Below are 19,238 nucleotides of genomic sequence, written 5' to 3'. Positions count from 1 at the left end.
TTAACATGCAGATGCAAGCCAGTATGAAGGTAAATGAAACGTTGGCCTTTTATTTCCTGTATAATACAGGAAATTTTGAAGCAATTTTCCAAGACACGGATAATATTGCAGAGAGGATGCTTCCTCTTTGGGGGTGTCCAGAACCTGGAGTCATGGTTTCAGAATAACTTGTCATTTTTGGATGGAGGTGAGGAAGAATTATTCTTATTTAAGGAAAGATGTAAATGGGTTGGAAGCAGTGCAACTTGTGAGGAAAGGTTAGACAAGCTGGACTTTTACAGACTGGAATGACAAAGGACTTGAGGGAAAATTTTGACAAGTGGATGTTTATTTTTGTGGAAGAATCAAATATTAGGGATTATGCATTTGAGACTAGATCATAGCAAAATATTTTTGAAAGATTATTTTTGGTGCTCTCTCCACCAAAGGGAAGTGAAAGAGAGTATATATTTGAGTATTTTTAAGACTGATCGATTCACCTAGTTTAGTCAGGGTCGTACAATGTGAAAACAAGCCCTTTGGCCCAACGTGCCCATGCCAACCAAAATGTTCCACCCATATAAAATGTTCCACCTCTCTGCATTTGGCCCATATCTCTTTAAACCTAGCCTATCTGTATGTGTACTGTTATGGGCCCAGAGGACCCCAAAACCCAGCAGCAATAGAAGTTCACCAAGACAAATGGTTACTTAAACAAAAGTTGCTTTTAATTTTCTTTAAACAAAAACAGGATCAAACTTTAACTTATTACTATTAACTTAACCTGACTTAACCCCTTTCTAATTCTAAGCGCATGTGTAAGTAATGTATATATGTTCAGGAAAGTTTTTTGATTCACAGTCCAATCTCACTTCTCATTAGTCCAAGTTTACCAGTATCTTATACTGTCCACAGAATTTAATATTTATGAAATTTCACCAGGGTCTAGTGATAAGGTAAATGGTTACCACTGAAGAAGGTTCTAGTGGTTTCAGAGAGATATTCATTGCTTTTGGACACACACACACAAACTGATTTCCCATGATCAGTAGTTCAGTGCCTTGCTGAAGAAACTTGCCCTATCATGGGTTTTCCAAATGATAACTTCTTCTTCCAGGTCACCATAGAGTTCCTCTTGTTTCCCTTATTTCAGGTGAAATACTTTAGCCAGCCATTTCTTCTTGTAAGGACCACAAGGGTATTCATCAGGCTGAACTCAGAACTTAACCCACCTCCCAAAATGGGGTTTTCAACAAACTGCCAGCTTGTCATGCTGCAGCTTCCTAAAGCATTGCAGAATTCCCACTGAACTCTCTCTCTCTCTCTCTCTCTCTCTCTCTCTCTCTCTCTCTCTCTCTCTCTCTCTCTCTCTCTCCCACTCTCCCCCCCTCCCCCTCCTCCCCCTCTTCCCCTCTCCCTCTCTCACTCACTCAAAGCCATTTCATGCCTTGAGGCTAACTATGGAGCAGATGGAAAAATGGGAACTTATCTTCCAGACAGCAACCTTAAAAGGCTGTTACAGCGTCCCGTTCATATCCAGAGGCGCCTTATAGCGCCCTCCGGATCCGATGGAGGTGGGGTAACTGGAGCTATAGCACTACCCGTCATAAAATACGTGGCAGACCAATGGCCGTCTTCCCTGCCTATAATCCCTCACGCAGCTGAAACCACTCTATGGTTCCCAGAGCTGTTCCAGCTATGTGGGGGATTATGGGTAGGGAAGACGGCCATAGCTCTGCCGCGTTTTGAGCTGCAGAGAGCGGCCCTGAAGGCTGAAGTGGCCCGGTGTGGCTGACCCAGCCCGCACTGGTCGTCCTCCGCCGGTCCCCGACTGCTCCGCCGGTCCCTGCTGACAGCACCCGCTGCCCCGCCAGCCACGAGGGCTTGCCGCCGCCCCTGACTTTGAGGGAGTGGGGAGATGGGTCGCAGGCTGACGGCATCATCACCCATCCCTAAATAGCCGCTTAGTGCAGCTGAACATTCAGATTGATTGGCAGAGGGCTACGCTGCCGAGATTATCTCTCTCGGAGAGGGGTTAGAATATGCGGTTCGGAGACCCGCCTCCGCACATTGAGAAAGGTCGGTGATTATGCGTTTTGGTGGAGTTTCTCCGTCTTTACATCTCAACTTTTGGGCTATCTGAAATGGTCTTTAGAGAAAGCCTGCCTGGTCTTTTCTTTCTCTGCTTGCAAAACCACATGACCTTCTTAGAACAGCAAACTGCAACCAGACAGATTGAGGCACCGGAATCAGTTTCTTGAGCTTGGCCACCTGTTGCTTTAAAGACAATAGTCCATTTACTCCACAGCATGTCCAATTAACACCGACTTGTGAAGCCTTCATAGGCATTCTTCAAAGTTTCTGTAAAGTCACTCTAGACATGACGCCTCTCTTTATGCATAGCTCTTGCATCTTTTGTGAAAAGTTTGTCTGTGGTGACCTACATTAAACTCCTCACAATCTAACTCTTTTAAAAAACATTTATATAATATAACCTGTCACAGTACAATTTTTTTCTTAAACATTGCATTAGTACCTGCCTCAACCACCTCCACAGCGAGTTCCGTGCACCCACCACCTTCTCGGGAATAAAAAGTTACTTCTCAGGTTCCTGTTAAATCTCTTCCTGCTCCACCCCTTCTCCCCCCTTAAGCTCATGTTCTCTAATTGCCGATTTCCTCTATGAGCAAAACACTTTGTGTTTAATCAATCTATTCCTCTTGATTTTGCATACTTCTGAGATCTCCCTTGATCCTCTTGCGCTCCTAGAGGCTTCAAGCCATAACTTGCTCAACTTCTCCCTATTACTCGGGGGCCCTGATTCGTGGCAACATCCTCATTAATCTTTTCTGCACCCTCTCCAGCTTGACATCATCTTTCCTATAGTATGGTGACCAAAACTGAACATAATACACCAAATGGGGCCTCACCAATATCTTGTACAACTGCATCATGACCTCCCAACTTCGATACTTGGTACTCTGAATGTTGAGTATTCAGGAAGGTTACAATTCCATCTGTCCCGATGTTGAATGATGGAACAGGTTTGAGAGACCAAATGTCTACCTTCTGCTCTTGACTGAGGCAGTTGAAGAGAATTCTTGTGGGCACTTGAACTGTGGCAGGCAGGCAGCAGAATCTTCACTTATATTTGAAATTGGCGGTGTCCTTGAAAATTTTATATACTTTTAGCATTTGAGATCCCAGCATACTCTCCTCATCACAAATGAAGGAAATGAGATGAAGTTATGCCACAAGGATCTTGTCTGCTCCAGAGGTCTTGCTTTTTAGCTGTTGGGTGCTCCTTCTAACCGTGTCAGAATAGAGTAGTGCTGAGATTGTAGTAGAAAGCATGCTGTAGGTAGAGCTAAACGCATTCACAATTTGAAAATTAGTCCAAGAATTCTTTGGTATTTATGATTTATTGTCTTCTGAGTTTTGACCAAGCCACACTCTTTTCTTGAGTAAAGATTGAGTTGAAATTATTTGTGCTAATTATGGTAGAAGCAGTTGTAGTCCTGCAGCGTGGGAATACGTCCTTTGACCCAACTTTCCCACGCTGACCTAAAATGTCCCATCCATGCTCGTCTCATCTGTCTGCATTTGGCCCATATCCCTCTAAACCCATCCTTTCCATGGAAAGGATTATGGATTATGGGTAGGGAAGACGGCCATAGCTCTGCCGCGTTTTGAGCTGCAGAGAGCGGCCCTGAAGGCTGAAGTGGCCTGGTGTGGCTGACCCAGCCCGCACTGGTCGTCCTCCGCCGGTCCCCAACTGCTCCGCCGGTCCCTGCTGACAGCACCCGCTGCCCCGCCAGCCCCGAGGGCTTGCCGCCGCCCCTGACTTTGAGGGAGTGGGGAGATGTTTTCTTAAACATTGCAATAGTACCTTCCTTAACCACTTTCCCATATGCTCACCACCCTCTTGTGAAAAAGTTACTTCTCAGATTCCTGTTAAATCTGTCCCCCTCCAACACCTCACTTTAAACCTATCTCTTCTGGTTACAGATTTCCCCTACACTGGACAAAGACTGTGCATTTGCCAAATCTATTCCACTCATAATTTTGTGAGCACTCTGTGGCTTCTGTTGGCTGGTGGTCATTTTTTGGTTTGTTGACTGAACGGGACTTTCTTTGCATGGTCAGTGACCTTTCGTGATCGTCTTTATTTTCCTTTGTTCATGTTCTCTGCTTATTTAGGCCAGGAGAAAATAAATTATAGGCTAGATTGGTGACATAATTGTTCTTTTCTCTCTGACATGGAGTTGGTTATGTCAAAAGCATGTTCTAAGTGTTTAGTTAAGAGTATGGCAGTTTTTAACTTTCCCCATTTCTTCCCTACTCATCACACTTTTTCTGATGTTCACATGCTTGCAGTTCTGATATTGAAGGAGAGCCATCTTCTCGCATTGGAATTCTGGTCAGGGATTGCTCATGGTCTGAATGAAATTGTTCTTTGGTTTTACTTCCATGCTAGAGTGAGCAATCGTGTTGAAATGCTTTTAGTCCCACAGAGAATTAAATTTGAGATTAGTCCATTCTTAACAGTTATTACAATTCCATGGAGATTTCTCTGCTTCTCCTGGAACATGCCTCTGCTTGTTCTTCTTCGTGCTGGGCAGCCACGTTGAAGGGTCTTGAGTTGCAGTGATCATACAGTATCTGTCATGGTCGGAGTTGTCCATGAAGATCCTGCCTGACCTTCCTGTACTTTCACTTCAAATTTGAAAAGTTGAGTTGTACATGATTTCTTTCATCATCAGGTGGCAATCACACATCAACGTGGTTTTTTGGCTTAGTTGCAAGAGTTAAGGTTGCTGGGATGTGAGGCAGAGGAGCAAGGAGCTTGTGGGCAGACCTGCATTTTGCTGCCCCTGGGGCCTCAGCTGTTGTTGTTTGAGGCTGGCCCAGAGTTAGGTTCAAGACAGAGTGTAGGGTGGGATTCAACTCTGGATCAGATCTAGTTTATTGAAAGTAGGACTGGTTACCACCAATCTCAGGGTCAGGAATGCATTAAAGCTGGTGCTGTAAGGAGTCACGTGATGGAGTAGTGGCCGGACGGTGAACTCCAGCCCTCTCCAGAAAAGTCAGAAAAAACAAAGCAAAACACAAAGGCACAAAAATAAAAATCAAAGTAAAGTGAATATAAAGGTGGAAAGAAGATGGCGACGAAAAAAGAAAAGTCGAAACCAACGGTAAGAAGAGAGGAAGAGAAGACAACGGAAGATGAAGGAGAAGGCCTTACCTGTTCGAAGAGGCCCGCGGTGGAGAGAGAAACCCGCTCCCTCAGGTTGGTAGAAAGTGGACTACAAAAATGGCTCGATGAGCCGAGTAAAAGTGCGCAACCGCGCATGCGCGAAGAGTCGCGCATGCGCGATGCGCATGAAGAAAAACACACCGACGGGAGGGGTGACCAGCTGGGGAGACGATCTCCACAGCCGGCAATGACAGCTGCAGAACACCTGCAGCAAGAGGAGAACATAGAAGACAACGAAAACAAGAAAGAAGAGAAGAAAAGGGCAACAAAGAAACAACAGATGGCCAACCCAGAGGAAGAAGAAGAGGAAGAGTACAGTGAAATAGAAGAAGAAGGGAAAGGCAAGATAAAGGATATACTTTCTCTTATTAAAGAATAGATGGAGTAATTTAAAGAATGGCAAGTGCAAGAATTTAATGATTTAAGAAGAATAAACAATACAGAAGAGAAAATGAATAAAATAGATATGACCTTATCAGAAATGGGAAAAAGAATGGACAAGGTGCAAGAACGAGAAGCAGCAGTAGAAATGGAGGTAGAGGACTTAAAAAAGAAATTAGAGGAATCTAAGAAAAAAGTTAAAGAGACACAAGAACTGTTAGCTCAGAAAATAGATATAATGGAAAATTATAACAGAAGAAATAACATAAAGATAGTGGGCCTTAAGGAAGATGAAGAAGGCAAGAATATGAGAGAGTTTATAAAAGATTGGATCCCTAGGATCCTAGGATGTCCAGAACTACAGCAAGAAATGGAAATAGAAAGGGCACATAGAGCATTGGCCTTTAAACCACAATCACAACAAAAGCCAAGATCTGTTTTAGTAAAATTCCTAAGATATACTACAAGAGAAAAGGTACTGGAGAAAACAATGGAAAAAGTAAGAGAGGACAATAAGCCACTGGAGTACAAAGGGCAAAAAATCTTCATTTATCCAGATATAAGTTTTGAACTCCTGAAGAAGAGAAAGGAGTTCAATACAGCAAAGGCGATTTTATGGAAGAAAGGGTATAAATTTATACTAAAGCATCCAGCGGTATTGAAAATATTTATTCCAGAACAACAAAACAGACTATTCTCGGATCCAGAGGAAGCACGAAAATTTGCAGAACAATTGCAAAATAGACTGAGAGATGAAGACGTGTAACGAGAGTACAAAAGACTGCGAACTAAAAAGACATAAGTTTTGAACTCCTGAAGAAGAGGAAGGAGTTCAAAACATCGAAAACGATCTTATGGGAAAAAAACTATTCTTGGATCCAGAGGAAGCAAGGAAATTTGCAGAACAACTACAAAACAAACAGAGAGATGAAGACATGTAATAAGAGTAAAAATGACCACGATTTATATGTATGTGGGTATATGTATAATGTGCATACATGAATGTATCCGTATTTAGAGGAAAATATAGATAGTATAGACAAGAATTAATAAGGGAAGGAAAAGGAATAGAGGGAATAAGGAGGGAATTAAAAGAGTGACCTTTGTCACATATGAAAAGTGAAATCTTTTCTGGGGGGGGCTGGTTGGGGGGGTGTTACGGTCACTGCAAAATCAGCTGACGCTTGCGAGTGAATTCGCAAATCCAAATGGAGAGGGGAGATGTGGTTGTCCGACAAGGGATAAAGGACAACTCAGAAGGGGAAGGGGGGATTGGGGCAAAAGAAGTTTTAAATAGGAGAATAAGGAAAATGTTTGATGTTTTAGGAATGTTGTCTTATAAAGGATTCAAAACAAGAAAACAGAAATGGATAAGAAGGAAAGGTAATGATGGAGAAACGGAAAGGGAAGATAAACAAAGTATAAAATGGCTACGTTGAACTATATGACTTTAAATATTAATGGAATACATAACCAAATTAAAAGGAAGAAACTGCTAAATTTACTGAAAAAGGAAAAAATTGATATAGCATTTGTGTAAGAAACACACTTAACTGAATTGGAGCATAAGAAATTAAAGAGAGATTGGATAGGACATGTAACAGCAGCGTCATATAATTCAAAAGCAAGAGGAGTAGCTATATTAATTAGTAAAAATGTGCCATTTAAAATAGAAGAGGAAATAATAGATCCAGCAGGGAGATATGTAATGATAAAATGTCAGATATATTCGGAGTTTTGAAATCTACTCAATGTATATTCACCTAACGAAGAAGATCAAAAGTTTATGCAAGATATCTTTTTGAAGATAGCAGATATGCAAGGGAACATATTAATAGGAGGGGATTTCAACCTGAATTTGGATTCAAATATGGACAAAACTGGGAAAAAAATTAACAGAAAGAACAAAGTAACCAAATTTATAATTAAATCGATGGAAGAAATGCAACTTTTGGATATATGGAGGAAACAACACCCAAAGGAAAAGGAATATTCATATTACTCAGCTAGACATAAAACATGCTCAAGAATAGATCTATTTTTGTTATCAGCTCCTATGCAAGATAGAGTAAAAAAAACAGAATATAAAGCTAGAATACTATCGGACCATTCACCCTTAATATTGACAGTAAAGTTAGAGGACATCCCTCCAAGAATGTATAGATGGAGATTAAATCCCATGTTACTTAAAAGGCAGGATTTTAGAGAATTTATTGAAAAACAAATTAAAATGTATTTTGAAATAAATACGGAATCAGTGGAAGATAAGTTTATATTATGGGATGCAATGAAAGCATTTATTAGAGGGCAAATAATAAGTTATGTAACCAAGATGAAGAAGGACTATAATCAGGAAACAGCAGTTGGAAAGGGAAATAGTAAATATAGAAAAAGAATTAGTAATGAAGGAAGATATCACTAAAAGAAGAGAATTGGCAGATAAAAAAATAAAATATGAAACACTACAAACATATAAGGTGGAGAAAAATATAATGAAGACAAAACAGAAATATTATGAACTAGGTGAAAAAACGCACAAAATCCTAGCATGGCAGCTTAAGACAGAACAAGCTAAGAAAATGGTATTGGCATCAAGGAAAAAAGACAAACAAATTACATATAATCCAAAAGAAATTAAGGAAAACTTTAGAGAATTCTATGAACAATTATACCGAACTGAAAACTAAGGGAAAGAAGGGAAAATAGATGAATTTCTAACTAAAATTGAACTACCAAAACTACAAATAGAGGAACAAAATAAATTAACAGAGCCATTTGGAATAGTAGAAATACAAGAGATAATAAAAAAATTACCAAATAATAAGACACCAGGAGAGGATGGATTCCCAATAGAATTCTATAAAACATTTAAAGACTTATTAATTCCACCCCTCCTGGAAGTAATCAACCAGATTGATAAAACGCAAAGCTTACCAGATTCATGTAAAACAGCAATAATTACAGTAATACTAAAGCAAGGGAAAGATCCACTCGCACCAGCGTCATATAGACCAATATCTTTACTTAACACAGATTATAAGATAATAGCTAAATTATTAGCAAACAGATTAGCAGAGTATGTACCGAAAATGGTAAATCTAGACCAAACTGGATTTATCAAAAAAAGACGCACAACAGATAATATTTGTAAATTTATTAACTTAATTCATGCAGTAGAAGGGAATAAAGCACCAACAGTAGCAGTTGCTTTAGACGCAGAGAAGGCCTTTGACAGAGTAGAATGGAATTATTTGTTCAAAGTATTGCAAAAATTTAGTTTACCGGAGAAGTATATTAATTGGATTAAAGCATTATATAAGGGACCATTAGCGAAAGTGACAGTAAATGGACATGTATCAAAGCAATTTAACTTAAGCAGGTCAACACGACAGGGATGCCCACTATCACCTTTATTGTTTGCGTTAGCTATAGAACCACTAGCAGAATTGATAAGAACAGAAAATAATATAAAAGGGATAAAAATAAAAGACAAGGAATATAAAATCAGTTTATTTGCGGATGATGTTATAGTATACTTAACAGAACCAGAACTATCAATAAAAGAATTATATAAGAAATTGAAGGAATATGGAGAAGTGTCGGGTTACAAGATCAACGTAAATAAAAGTGAAGCAATGCCTATGAATGATGCGGATTTCTCAAAATTTAAGAAAGAATCACCATTTAGATGGCAAATGCAAGCAATAAGATACCTAGGTGTACAAATAAACAAAAATCTCGGCCAACTATATAAACTCAATTATTATCCACTAATGAAAAAAATTACAGGATGATTTAGAGCATTGGAAAGATTTACCATTAACACTAATAGGAAGGATAAACTGTATTAAAATGAACATTTTTCCAAGGATACTATACCTATTTCAGGCATTGCCAATACAACTGACAGAGAAATTCTTCAAGGAGTTAAAGAAAATAATAAGGAAATTTTTATGGAAAGGGGGGAAACCGAGGATAGCACTAGATAAATTAACAGAATGGTATAAACAAGGAGGCTTACAACTGCCAAACTTTAAAAATTATTATAGAGCCGCACAATTAAGATACCTATCAGATTTTTATCAAACAAGGGAAAAGCCAGATTGGACTAGATTAGAATTAGATAAAATAGGGGAAAAGACGCCTGAACGCATATTATATAAATGGGATGAAAAATTGGTACAACATAGAAGTTCTCCAGTATTACATCATCTACTCAATATTTGGAAGAAGATTCATGTAGAAAGAAATAAAACAAATTATCAATTACCAAAACTAATATTGACGCAAAACAAGTTACTCCCTTTTACAATAGATAACCTTTCCTTTAGAGAATGGGAAAAAAAAGGGATTAAAAGAATAGAAAATTGTTTTTCAGGAAGTAGATTCTTATCCTTTGAACAAATGAAAGATAAATACAATATAACTCAAGATACAGCACTGGCATATTACCAATTGAGATCCTACTTGAAGGATAAATTAGGAAGCAGTTTGAGTTTGCCAGAGGGAAGTAACTTTGAATATGTGATTACAGATACAATGATAATCAAAAGATTTATAACAAATATGTATATTAAACTGCAAGAAAAGGAGAATGAGGAAACAAATGGTAAAACTAAACAAAAATGGGAACAGAATTTAAATATAAAGATAAAAAAGGAAACATGGGAGAAGTTATGCTCTGGAACGATGAGAATTACAATAAATACGAGGTTACATATGATACAATATAACTGGATACACAGGCTATACATTACACCTCAAAAGTTAAATAAATGGGACCCAACAGTATCTGATAGATGTTTTCGATGTAAAAAAGAAATGGGAACAACAATTCATGCAATCTGGACATGTGAAAAAGTAGAAAAATTTTGGGAAGATCTCAATCAGATATTAAATAAAATAACAGAAAACAATATACCAAAGAATCCAGAGATCTTTCTCCTAAGTAACATAAAAAACAAAGAATTTGGAATTGATTTGGATGATGCACAAAAAAGATTTGTTAAGATAGCTCTAGCCGTAGCAAAAAAATGTATTATGTCAACCTGGAAATTGGAAGATAATTTGAAAATACAACAATGGTATATAGAAATGAATAAATGTATTCCATTAGAAAAAATAACATATAGTTTAAGAAATAATATTGAAATATTCGAACAAATATGGGAGCCTTATATTAAACACAATAGCGAAAACCTACCGGGGACAATCACTACCTAAGTTAACGGAAGGAAAAGGAAATGAAAAGAATGGACTCAGTGGAATTTCTGGTGTATTTTTATTGAATGACAATATTGTCTGACTGGTTTAATGTATCCTAGATTTTATACCTTAAATGGACGGGAGGGGGGAGGTGGGGAGGGTGGGAGGGGAGGAGGGAGGGGGGGGAGAGAAAATGACATTGTATATGTGTGAAAAGGAAAAAGTGTGTATCATGGTTAATGTGATTTATGGTGTGAAAAATAAAAAATTATAATTAAAAAAAAAGCTGGTGCTGTCCCAACTCTGTGTTCAGAGAATGGATAGTGGATCAAAGTGACATGCAAGAATCAAACAAAAAAAAAACAAACAGCATCTGGATGTTTGTTCCTAAATCTGAATCCGATCCAGGGTTGAATCTCCTCCTTCACATTAACCAGTTCCCGATTTGGAGTCTAAGTGGGAAAGAATAAACTTTTGATCTACTTTCTCGCCTCTCTGTAAATTCCCACTGTTTTCATCATTGTTTCAATCGGGCTTGTGTTTATAATGCAATTGTGTATTAGGAGAATATTCCTGACAAATTGTTGAGGGACAAGATGTATAATGAATATAACTTGTTTAATACAGGATGTCTGGGATTTAACAGTTTCGCCTTGCAATGGTCGTGTAACTGGATTTAGCACTAGCTCTCATAGTCTGTGCAGCAGATGCATAAAGATATTACTTTTCTCTTTCAGTTGCGTACAAGTGGAGGAACATCAAGCTGTCGACATTGACCTGTACCATTGTCCCAAATGTGCCATCTTACATGGAGCCTCTCTGAGTGAGTAGAAAGATGGAACCTTTCCAAGAAAATATCTCACTGTTAAAATTCTGCTGATTACTTACTACCCTTCCTCTTTTTTTAAATTTATTTGAGATAGCTTTGCAAATCAAAGAAAACTAAAATTCTGTAGATTGTTGAAAATCTGAAGTAAAAATGGAAAAAGCTAGAGGCGCTCATCAGGTCAGGCAGTATCTATGAAGAAAAATGCAGTGTTAATGCTCGAGGTCGAAGACCCCTCTTCAAAACTGAGGAGGAGAGAAATTCAAAGTTGCAGGGTAAGTAGGAGAGTGAGCTAATAGCAAATGTAAAATAGAGGCAGTATCTTAGACAAACTGGTCAATTGTGATTCGGACAGAGAAGCTGTCAAGTCTGGTTGCTTTCAATGTGCTGAGATGAAAGACGCATACATTTCTTAGTTTATTTTTGGCAAAAGTGGCTGCAGGCTGATCGGAGTGGAAGGTGAAATAAAGTGGTGGGCAGCTGGAAGCAGAATGACCATTCCAAAAGCAGTCCCCCAATCTGTGCTTAGCTTCTCCCACTTAGAAGGAATGACCCTCTGTGTACTGATTGGAGCAAGTGCGGCTGAATCACTGTGTAACCTGGAAGGGTTGTTTGGGTTCCAGAACGGTTGGAAGGGAAGAGATGAAAGGACTGTTACACTTCCTGTGGTTGCATGGTTAAATGCTGTGCCAATGGGAGTAATTGGTGGAGATGGAAGAGGGTGTCACAAAGGGAATAATCATTTGGAAATTTTGCTGAAGACGGGAAAGCAAAATCATCTCTGCTGCTGGAATCTTATTGATGGTGATGAAAATTGTATCAGATGACCCACTGAATTCAAGAGCTGGCAGGAGGTGAACTTAAACTTGGGAACTACAAAAATTTTGAAAGCAAGCTGCAGACCAAAAAAGCAGCTTAATAAAATTAATATGCAAGGAAAAATGTTGTAGGCAGAATCACAAACGGCACTGAGGAAGGTACAGGAGTGGGAATAGATCAGCTGAATAGAATGGTGTAACGACAGCAACCCTGCGCTCAACGTTAGCAAAACCAAGAAGATGATTGTGGAGTTCAGAAGGAAGTCAGGGGAACATGACCCAGTCCTCATCGAGGGCTCAGTGGTGGAGAGGGTCAAGGTCTTCAAATTCCTGGGTGTCAACATCTCCGAGGATCTGTCCTGGAGCCTCAATGTTGATGCAATCACAAAGAAAGTTCACCAGTGGCTATACTTTGAGGTGTCTGAGGCGATTCGATATTGAAGTGCCAGTTGATGAAGTAGACAAAGACAGTGTAGTCAAACAATAATCATGGCTTTTATTAGCTGAAACTCATAGTACAATAATGAAAGACAATGGGTTGCAGTCACAGTTATACCCAAGGGGAATGTCTTTAACGGTAGAGATAATGCACAGCCAATGTTAGTAAGGCAAGGCTAGCCGAAGGGAAGACTGACAGCCCAGCAGAGATTCACCACAGGTATGTCACCGAAAACTCTTGTAAACTTCTATAGGTGTACCATGGAGAGCATTCTGGCTGGTTGCATCACTACCTGGTACAGAGGCACCAGCTCTCAGGACCAGAATAAGCTCCAGTGGATTGTTAACTCGACCTGTGACTTCACAGGTTCCAGATTTCACTCCATTGAGGACATCTACATGAGGCGGTGTCTTAAAAAAGCAGCCTCTATCCTCAAAGACCCCCAACTACCCAGACCATGTCCTCTTCACTCTGCTACCATCAGGAGAAAAAAGTACAGGAGCCTGTCTTGGGTAAACTTGTACCTCTTACTTTGTTCGTTTTAGATTGGTCGCAGTGTTTGAGCTACCGAAAGAAAATAGACACACACACCGAGAGCAGTTCAGATTATACAAAGTCCATCCTGGAATCAAGAACTGTTCAGGGCGTGTGTGTCTATTTTCTTTCGGTAGTTCAAACACTGTGACCAATCTAAAATGAACAAAATGAGAGGTATAAGTTTACCCAAGACAATTGGCGCTGCGAGCAGGATTGGTCTCAAGATGTTTCGCCGAAAGAAAGAGGTGAGCCCTGAGCAGTTCTTGATTCCTGGATGGACTGAACTGCTCTCGGTGTCTGTTCCTATTTTCTTTCGGTAGCTCAAACACTGTGACCAATCTAAAACGAACAAATTGAGAGGTACAAGTACAGGAGCCTAAAGATGAGTGGCACAAGGACAGTTTCTTCTCCGCTAGCATCAGATTCCTGAATAATCAATGAATCAAACATGCACTACCATATGTATCTATTTATTTATTAAAAATTATTTATAGTGATGTGGTATGATGGTTATAATATGAATGTATGCATTATGACGCTCCCACAAAACACCAAATTTCATGACTTGTTCATGACAATAAATTCTGATTCTGAAAATCACACAGTGCTGTCACTTAACTTTGGCAGAGAATCAAGTCAATGTCTGGGTTCAAGGATATCAGTGATATGTGGAGGGAAGGGCAAAGACACCTTGAATTTTGGAGGGAAGAGACCACAGCTCAGAGATGTATGTTATACTTTTGAAGGAAAATTTTGCATCAAATTTGTGAACTCCAGTCGTGTGTAATCTTGGATCGTACAGCATGAGGCAATATGAAGTTTGTTTCTGGTGTGGGAGAGGGAAGAGAGACACCCCATTCCCCTGTTCTTGTATCTAGTCTACTTTGGGATTTAGATGACTGCTCTGGATGTGCCTTCAATGGTAAAAGACATACTGATGCCAAGCTAAATATCTCATGACTCTGCATCCTTGTCGAATCAGTGCTATATTACAAATATGCCCCAGTTTCTCAATCTCCAGAATGGGTTCATGGGCTAGCTATTCATGTCAAAAGAGTCATACAGCACAAAGGCCAACCCTTCAGCCTACTCCGTGCTTATGGTCTATGTCAATCCCATTTACCCACCCTGGTGTGTCTGTAGCCTTCTATGTCTTGGTGATTTGAGTGCTCAGCTAGACACTTCTTTCTTGCTGTGAGAGTCTCTGCCTCCATCACCACCTCATGGAGTACATTCCAGATTCTAAATATTCTCTGGGTTAAAAAAAAAACCTTCCTGTATTTTGGTCTTTTAATTCTATGCCTCTGGTAATGACAGAAACACCACAGGCTGCAGGTGCTGTGATTGTAGTAAAAACACCAAAGTGCTGGAGTAGCTCAGCCGGTCTATTCAGCACCTAAGGGGACAAGTCTATATTGCCGAGGTTTCAGGGCTGAGCCCTTCTTGGACTCCTATCGATCCTGAATGACCAGCTGAGTTCTTCTGGTGATGACACCCATACTGAACTCTTGACACAAAACCCAAGACCTGAAGTGCAATGAATTGCTGCTTCAGGAGCACTGTTTGATCAAGTCACCTTTCTTTATTATTCATACCATGCTCGCACAGTAAAGACAAGGTAGCATTGCTCCAGGACCATGGTGCATCTTTACATAAATATGTTAGAATAGAAGTTAAACACAATGAAATATTAAAATATTTAGACATTTACATCTACTATCTACATATATTCTGGGGATTCAGGAGCATGATGACTTGGGGGAAAAAAAAACTGTTGTCTAATCTGGATGCAAGGACCTGAGTGCTTTGGTACCTCCTGCCAGATGGCAGAAGGGAAAACAGTTTACGTGAGGGGTGTGTGGAGCCCTTCACAACGTTTATTGCCTTTCGTCTTCATCAAGTGTTGTAGATGTCCTTCGTGGTAGGAAGAGAGCTTCACTATCCTCTGAAGGGTCTTACAGTCTGAGGTGGTGCAGCTTCCAACCAGGTGTTGATGCAGTGGCAAAGGATGCTCTCAATACATCCTCAGTAGAATATAGTAAGATGGAGGGTGGGAGATGAAGTTTCCTCAGACTTTGCAGCAAATGGAGGAGTTGCTGGGCTTTCTTAGCAATGGCGTTAAGGGTCCAGGTGAGATTCTCCGGCAAGTGCACTCCAAGGAAATTGATACTCTTGACTACCTCAATGGTGGAGCCGTCAATGGTTAATGGAGCACGGTCTCCTCAGGGCCTCCAAAAGTCGACAACCATCTCTTTTGTTTATTAACGTTCGAATACAGGTTGTTGGATCTCTAGCAGTCCGTTAGCGACTGCACCTCGTATCTGTGTTTGGTGACTCCTCATTCTTACTAATAAGGCCCACCACGGTCTTGTCGTCAGTGAACTTGATGATGTATTCGAGCTGTGTTTAGCAGCACAGTCACTGGTCAGCAGAGTGAACAGCAGTGGACTGGACTAAGCACGCAACCCGTGCTCAGTGTGATGGTCTTGGAAGTGCTGTTATCAATCCGGACTGCTTGAGGTCTTCCTGACAGGAAGTCAAGAAACCAATTTCAGAGGGAGGTGTTTAGGCCCAGCAGGCTCAACTTCCTTATCAGGTACCGTACCTGATTTCTTGGATGAAGGTAAGTGACAATTTAAAGACCAGGTGTTGCATCTCCTGCAGTTGCATATTTTCTCTTTCCCAATCTGATAAAGGCTCTTTGACTTGAAATATTAACTCTTTCTCTTTCCACAAATGTGACCGGACCTGAGTGCTCCCAGCATTTAGATTTACTGGATCTGCAGCTTTTATATGTTTAATTTATTGTGTGCACATGAGTAACATTTTGTCTGCTATTTGTTTGCCCTGCTTTTTGACTTTCAGTGAAGAGAAGGAAGAATTGGCACCGACATGATTACACTGAGTCCACAGACTCTGTTAAGCTGATACAGGCAGGTACACCAGTTTTCATCAGGCACCTCCGAGCCCGGCATTTCCCCAGGTATGTGAGGCCTCTTTTATCATTTATTGTGCTTGTAGCAATTGAAGGGTGTTTGATAAAAGCTTGGATGTTGATGAATAAGTAAAATGAATGTCCCTGCTATATTCTGCTTCAAAACACATGAAAGATGTTTGGCAGGCACTGCACGAAGTGAAGACATGTGAAGTCTTATTGTGAATGGTCTTCTCCTGTTCTTTGCCTAGGCACTCCCAGTGTGTCCTGCAGAAATGAGGCATAGAAGTGAGGAATTTTCCTAGCTCTGTTGATATATTTCTCAGTTCCTGCTTTCACAAATACACACGTGCAGGAGTACCTTAGAATAGTCATTCCCAATCTTCTTTGGCTGTGGCCTCCTGAGGACTCTGCTCAGTGTTTATGCCCCCCCGCCCCCCCTTTCCCTGTGAAGCAGTCAAGTTTAGTTGGTTTCTCCTGTTCTCTCTTATCAACTGCACAAAAAAAAAATTAAAAATATTTGTTACTCAAGATGAAAAGAAAACAAGGCTTTGACTCTGAGCTTTAGCAACTGGCTTGTGATTCCAGAACAAACCGACAAATAGGAAATTGTTCTTATTGAGTGTGTAGGTAAACAAGAAAACACAAGCCTGCATATTACAAAAACTTTTAAAAAGATTCATAGAGTGCAATGAATCATCAGGGAATCTTCAGCATAAACTCGTGGATCTGAAGCCTTCATAAAAAAACTTTTTAAAAAAAAACCCAAAAGTAATTCTTATAAAATGAAAATTTTAGTGAGATTTTTGCGCTAGATGTTCTTGTGCAAGATTTTTGAGGTCAAACACCTCTTGTGATATCAAATTTGTTACAGGATTTTCTACATTCTTTTTAAATTTTTTTTAATTTTTCACACTATGAACCATATTAATCAAAATACACACAAACATTTCCCTCTTGAATATACACAGTGGCATTTTCTCCCCTTTTCCCCCCTCCCTTCCCTCCCTCCTTCCCACCCCCCTCCCTACCCACTAAACGTCCAACATACAATAAACCCATTAAACAATGTCATCACACAATGAAAATAAATAAGAAAACTGTGTCATCTACTTTTACACACTGGGTCAGTTCATTTCGTCTTCTTCTCATTCTATCATTTTAGGGTCTAGAGGTCTGTGTTCCATGTACGGTTCCCAAATTTGTTTGAATACTGTGACTTTATTTTTTAAGTTGTATGTTATTATTTCCAATGGAATACATTTATTCATTTCCATGTACCATTGCTGAATTCTCAGGCTCTCTTCTGATTTCCAGGTTGACATTATACATTTTTTTGCTACAGCTAAGGAATCTTTATTGTGCTTCATCCAATTTGAGGCCTAATTCTTTACTTCTTATATTACTTAGAAGAAAGATTTCTGGATTTTTTGGTATGTTGCTTTTTGTGATTTTATTTAATACCTGATTTAGATCTTCCCAAAACTTTTCCATTTTCTCACAAGCCCAGATTGCAAGTACTTTTGTTCCCGTTTCCTCCTTACAGCAAAAACATCTATCTGATACTGTTGGGTCCAATTTATTTAACATTTGGGGCGTGATATATAGCCCGTGTAACCAATTATATTGTATCATGCGTAACCTCATGTTTATCGTATTTCTCATAGTTCCGGAGCATAGCTTTTCCCATATTTCATTTTTTATCTTTGTTTAGATCTTGTTCCCACTTTCGTTTGGGTTTACAGCTTATTTCATCGTTCTCTTTCTCTTGCAGCTTGATGTACATGTTTGTTATAAATCTTTTAATTATCATTGTGTCTGGTATCACATATTCAAAGCTGCTTCCTTCTGGTAACCTCAGCCTGCTTCCCAATTTGTCCTTTAAATAGGTTTTCAGTTGGTGGTATGCAAACATTGTACTGTGAGTTATTCCATATTTGTACTTCATTTGTTCAAAAGATAATAAATTATTTCCCAAAAAAACAATTTTCTATTCTTTTGATCCATTTTTTCTCCCATTCTCTAAAGGAAAGGTTATCTATTGTGAAAGGGATTAGTTGATTTTGCATCAATAGTAATTTTGGTCATTGGTAATTTTATAACCATATAACCAGAGCAGATGGTGCAGTACTGGTGAACTTCTATGTTGCACCAGTTTTTCATCCCACTTATGAAATATTTGTTCTGGTACCTTCTCCCCTATTTTATCTAGGATTTTCCATATTCAACTAAGTGGTTGAGGGAAAGGCAATGAAAAATATTTTGGCCTCTTCCTATACTTTTGGAAATCTATTTGGCAGATAACCATTAACCCAAAAATCTTTTTTAAACTGATTGAACTTAAGGCGTGTATTTATGCATTTTGAAGAGCACTAACCTCTCTTGAATTTCTGCATCAACATTGATGGTTGTTCCGAAAAGGATCTGATATCCAACATAGGATATTGAGGTTTAACACATCATTAAATCTTTCTCGCGGATCTGTGTGTATTTGGTTTAGGTGTTTCACACAAACAGTAATGTCATCATCCTTCAGTGCCTCGGTTCACGTTCAGATTTGGAAATTGTAAAAATTCTTGATATCTGATAAAGCTCCAATGAACGAGGCTTTTTAAGGAAAGAACAATGGCCTCCTTGTTATCAGAGGTCTTGTTGAATAAATTGAGTTTGTTAGAGAGATCTGCCAGATAAAATATTGCACCTTTGCATACGAGTTTCTCTCATTATGTCCCAGAATGCAATAAAATGACAAAGACAATTTCCTTTGGACAATCACCTCACTTCTGTGCAACAGCAGTGTCTGGAAATGTTTGTCATTTTCCACACACAGCTGCCAGAATATACAGTGTTGATCAGGATGT

The 19,238-nt window shown here is 39.4% G+C and overlaps 1 protein-coding gene across 1 annotated transcript in view; it reads left to right on the top strand.

Annotated features, from left to right (window-relative positions):
• Positions 1-4,101: 4,101 nt before the first annotated feature.
• The window catches only part of LOC138745861 (lysine-specific demethylase 7B-like), a 77,695-nt gene continuing 62,558 nt past the window's right edge, over positions 4,102-19,238 (top strand). The window contains exons 1-3 of the mRNA XM_069903283.1: positions 4,102-4,120; positions 11,560-11,645; positions 16,308-16,425. Of these exons, the coding sequence (XP_069759384.1) occupies position 11,645; positions 16,308-16,425 (119 nt within the window). The 5' untranslated portion in view covers positions 4,102-4,120; positions 11,560-11,644. The remainder of the gene's footprint in view (positions 4,121-11,559; positions 11,646-16,307; positions 16,426-19,238) is intronic.

This window comes from Narcine bancroftii, chromosome 11 (genome assembly GCF_036971445.1).
Source record: "Narcine bancroftii isolate sNarBan1 chromosome 11, sNarBan1.hap1, whole genome shotgun sequence".
Lineage (NCBI taxonomy): Eukaryota > Metazoa > Chordata > Chondrichthyes > Torpediniformes > Narcinidae > Narcine > Narcine bancroftii.
This window is presented reverse-complemented; position numbering and strand designations above follow the sequence as displayed.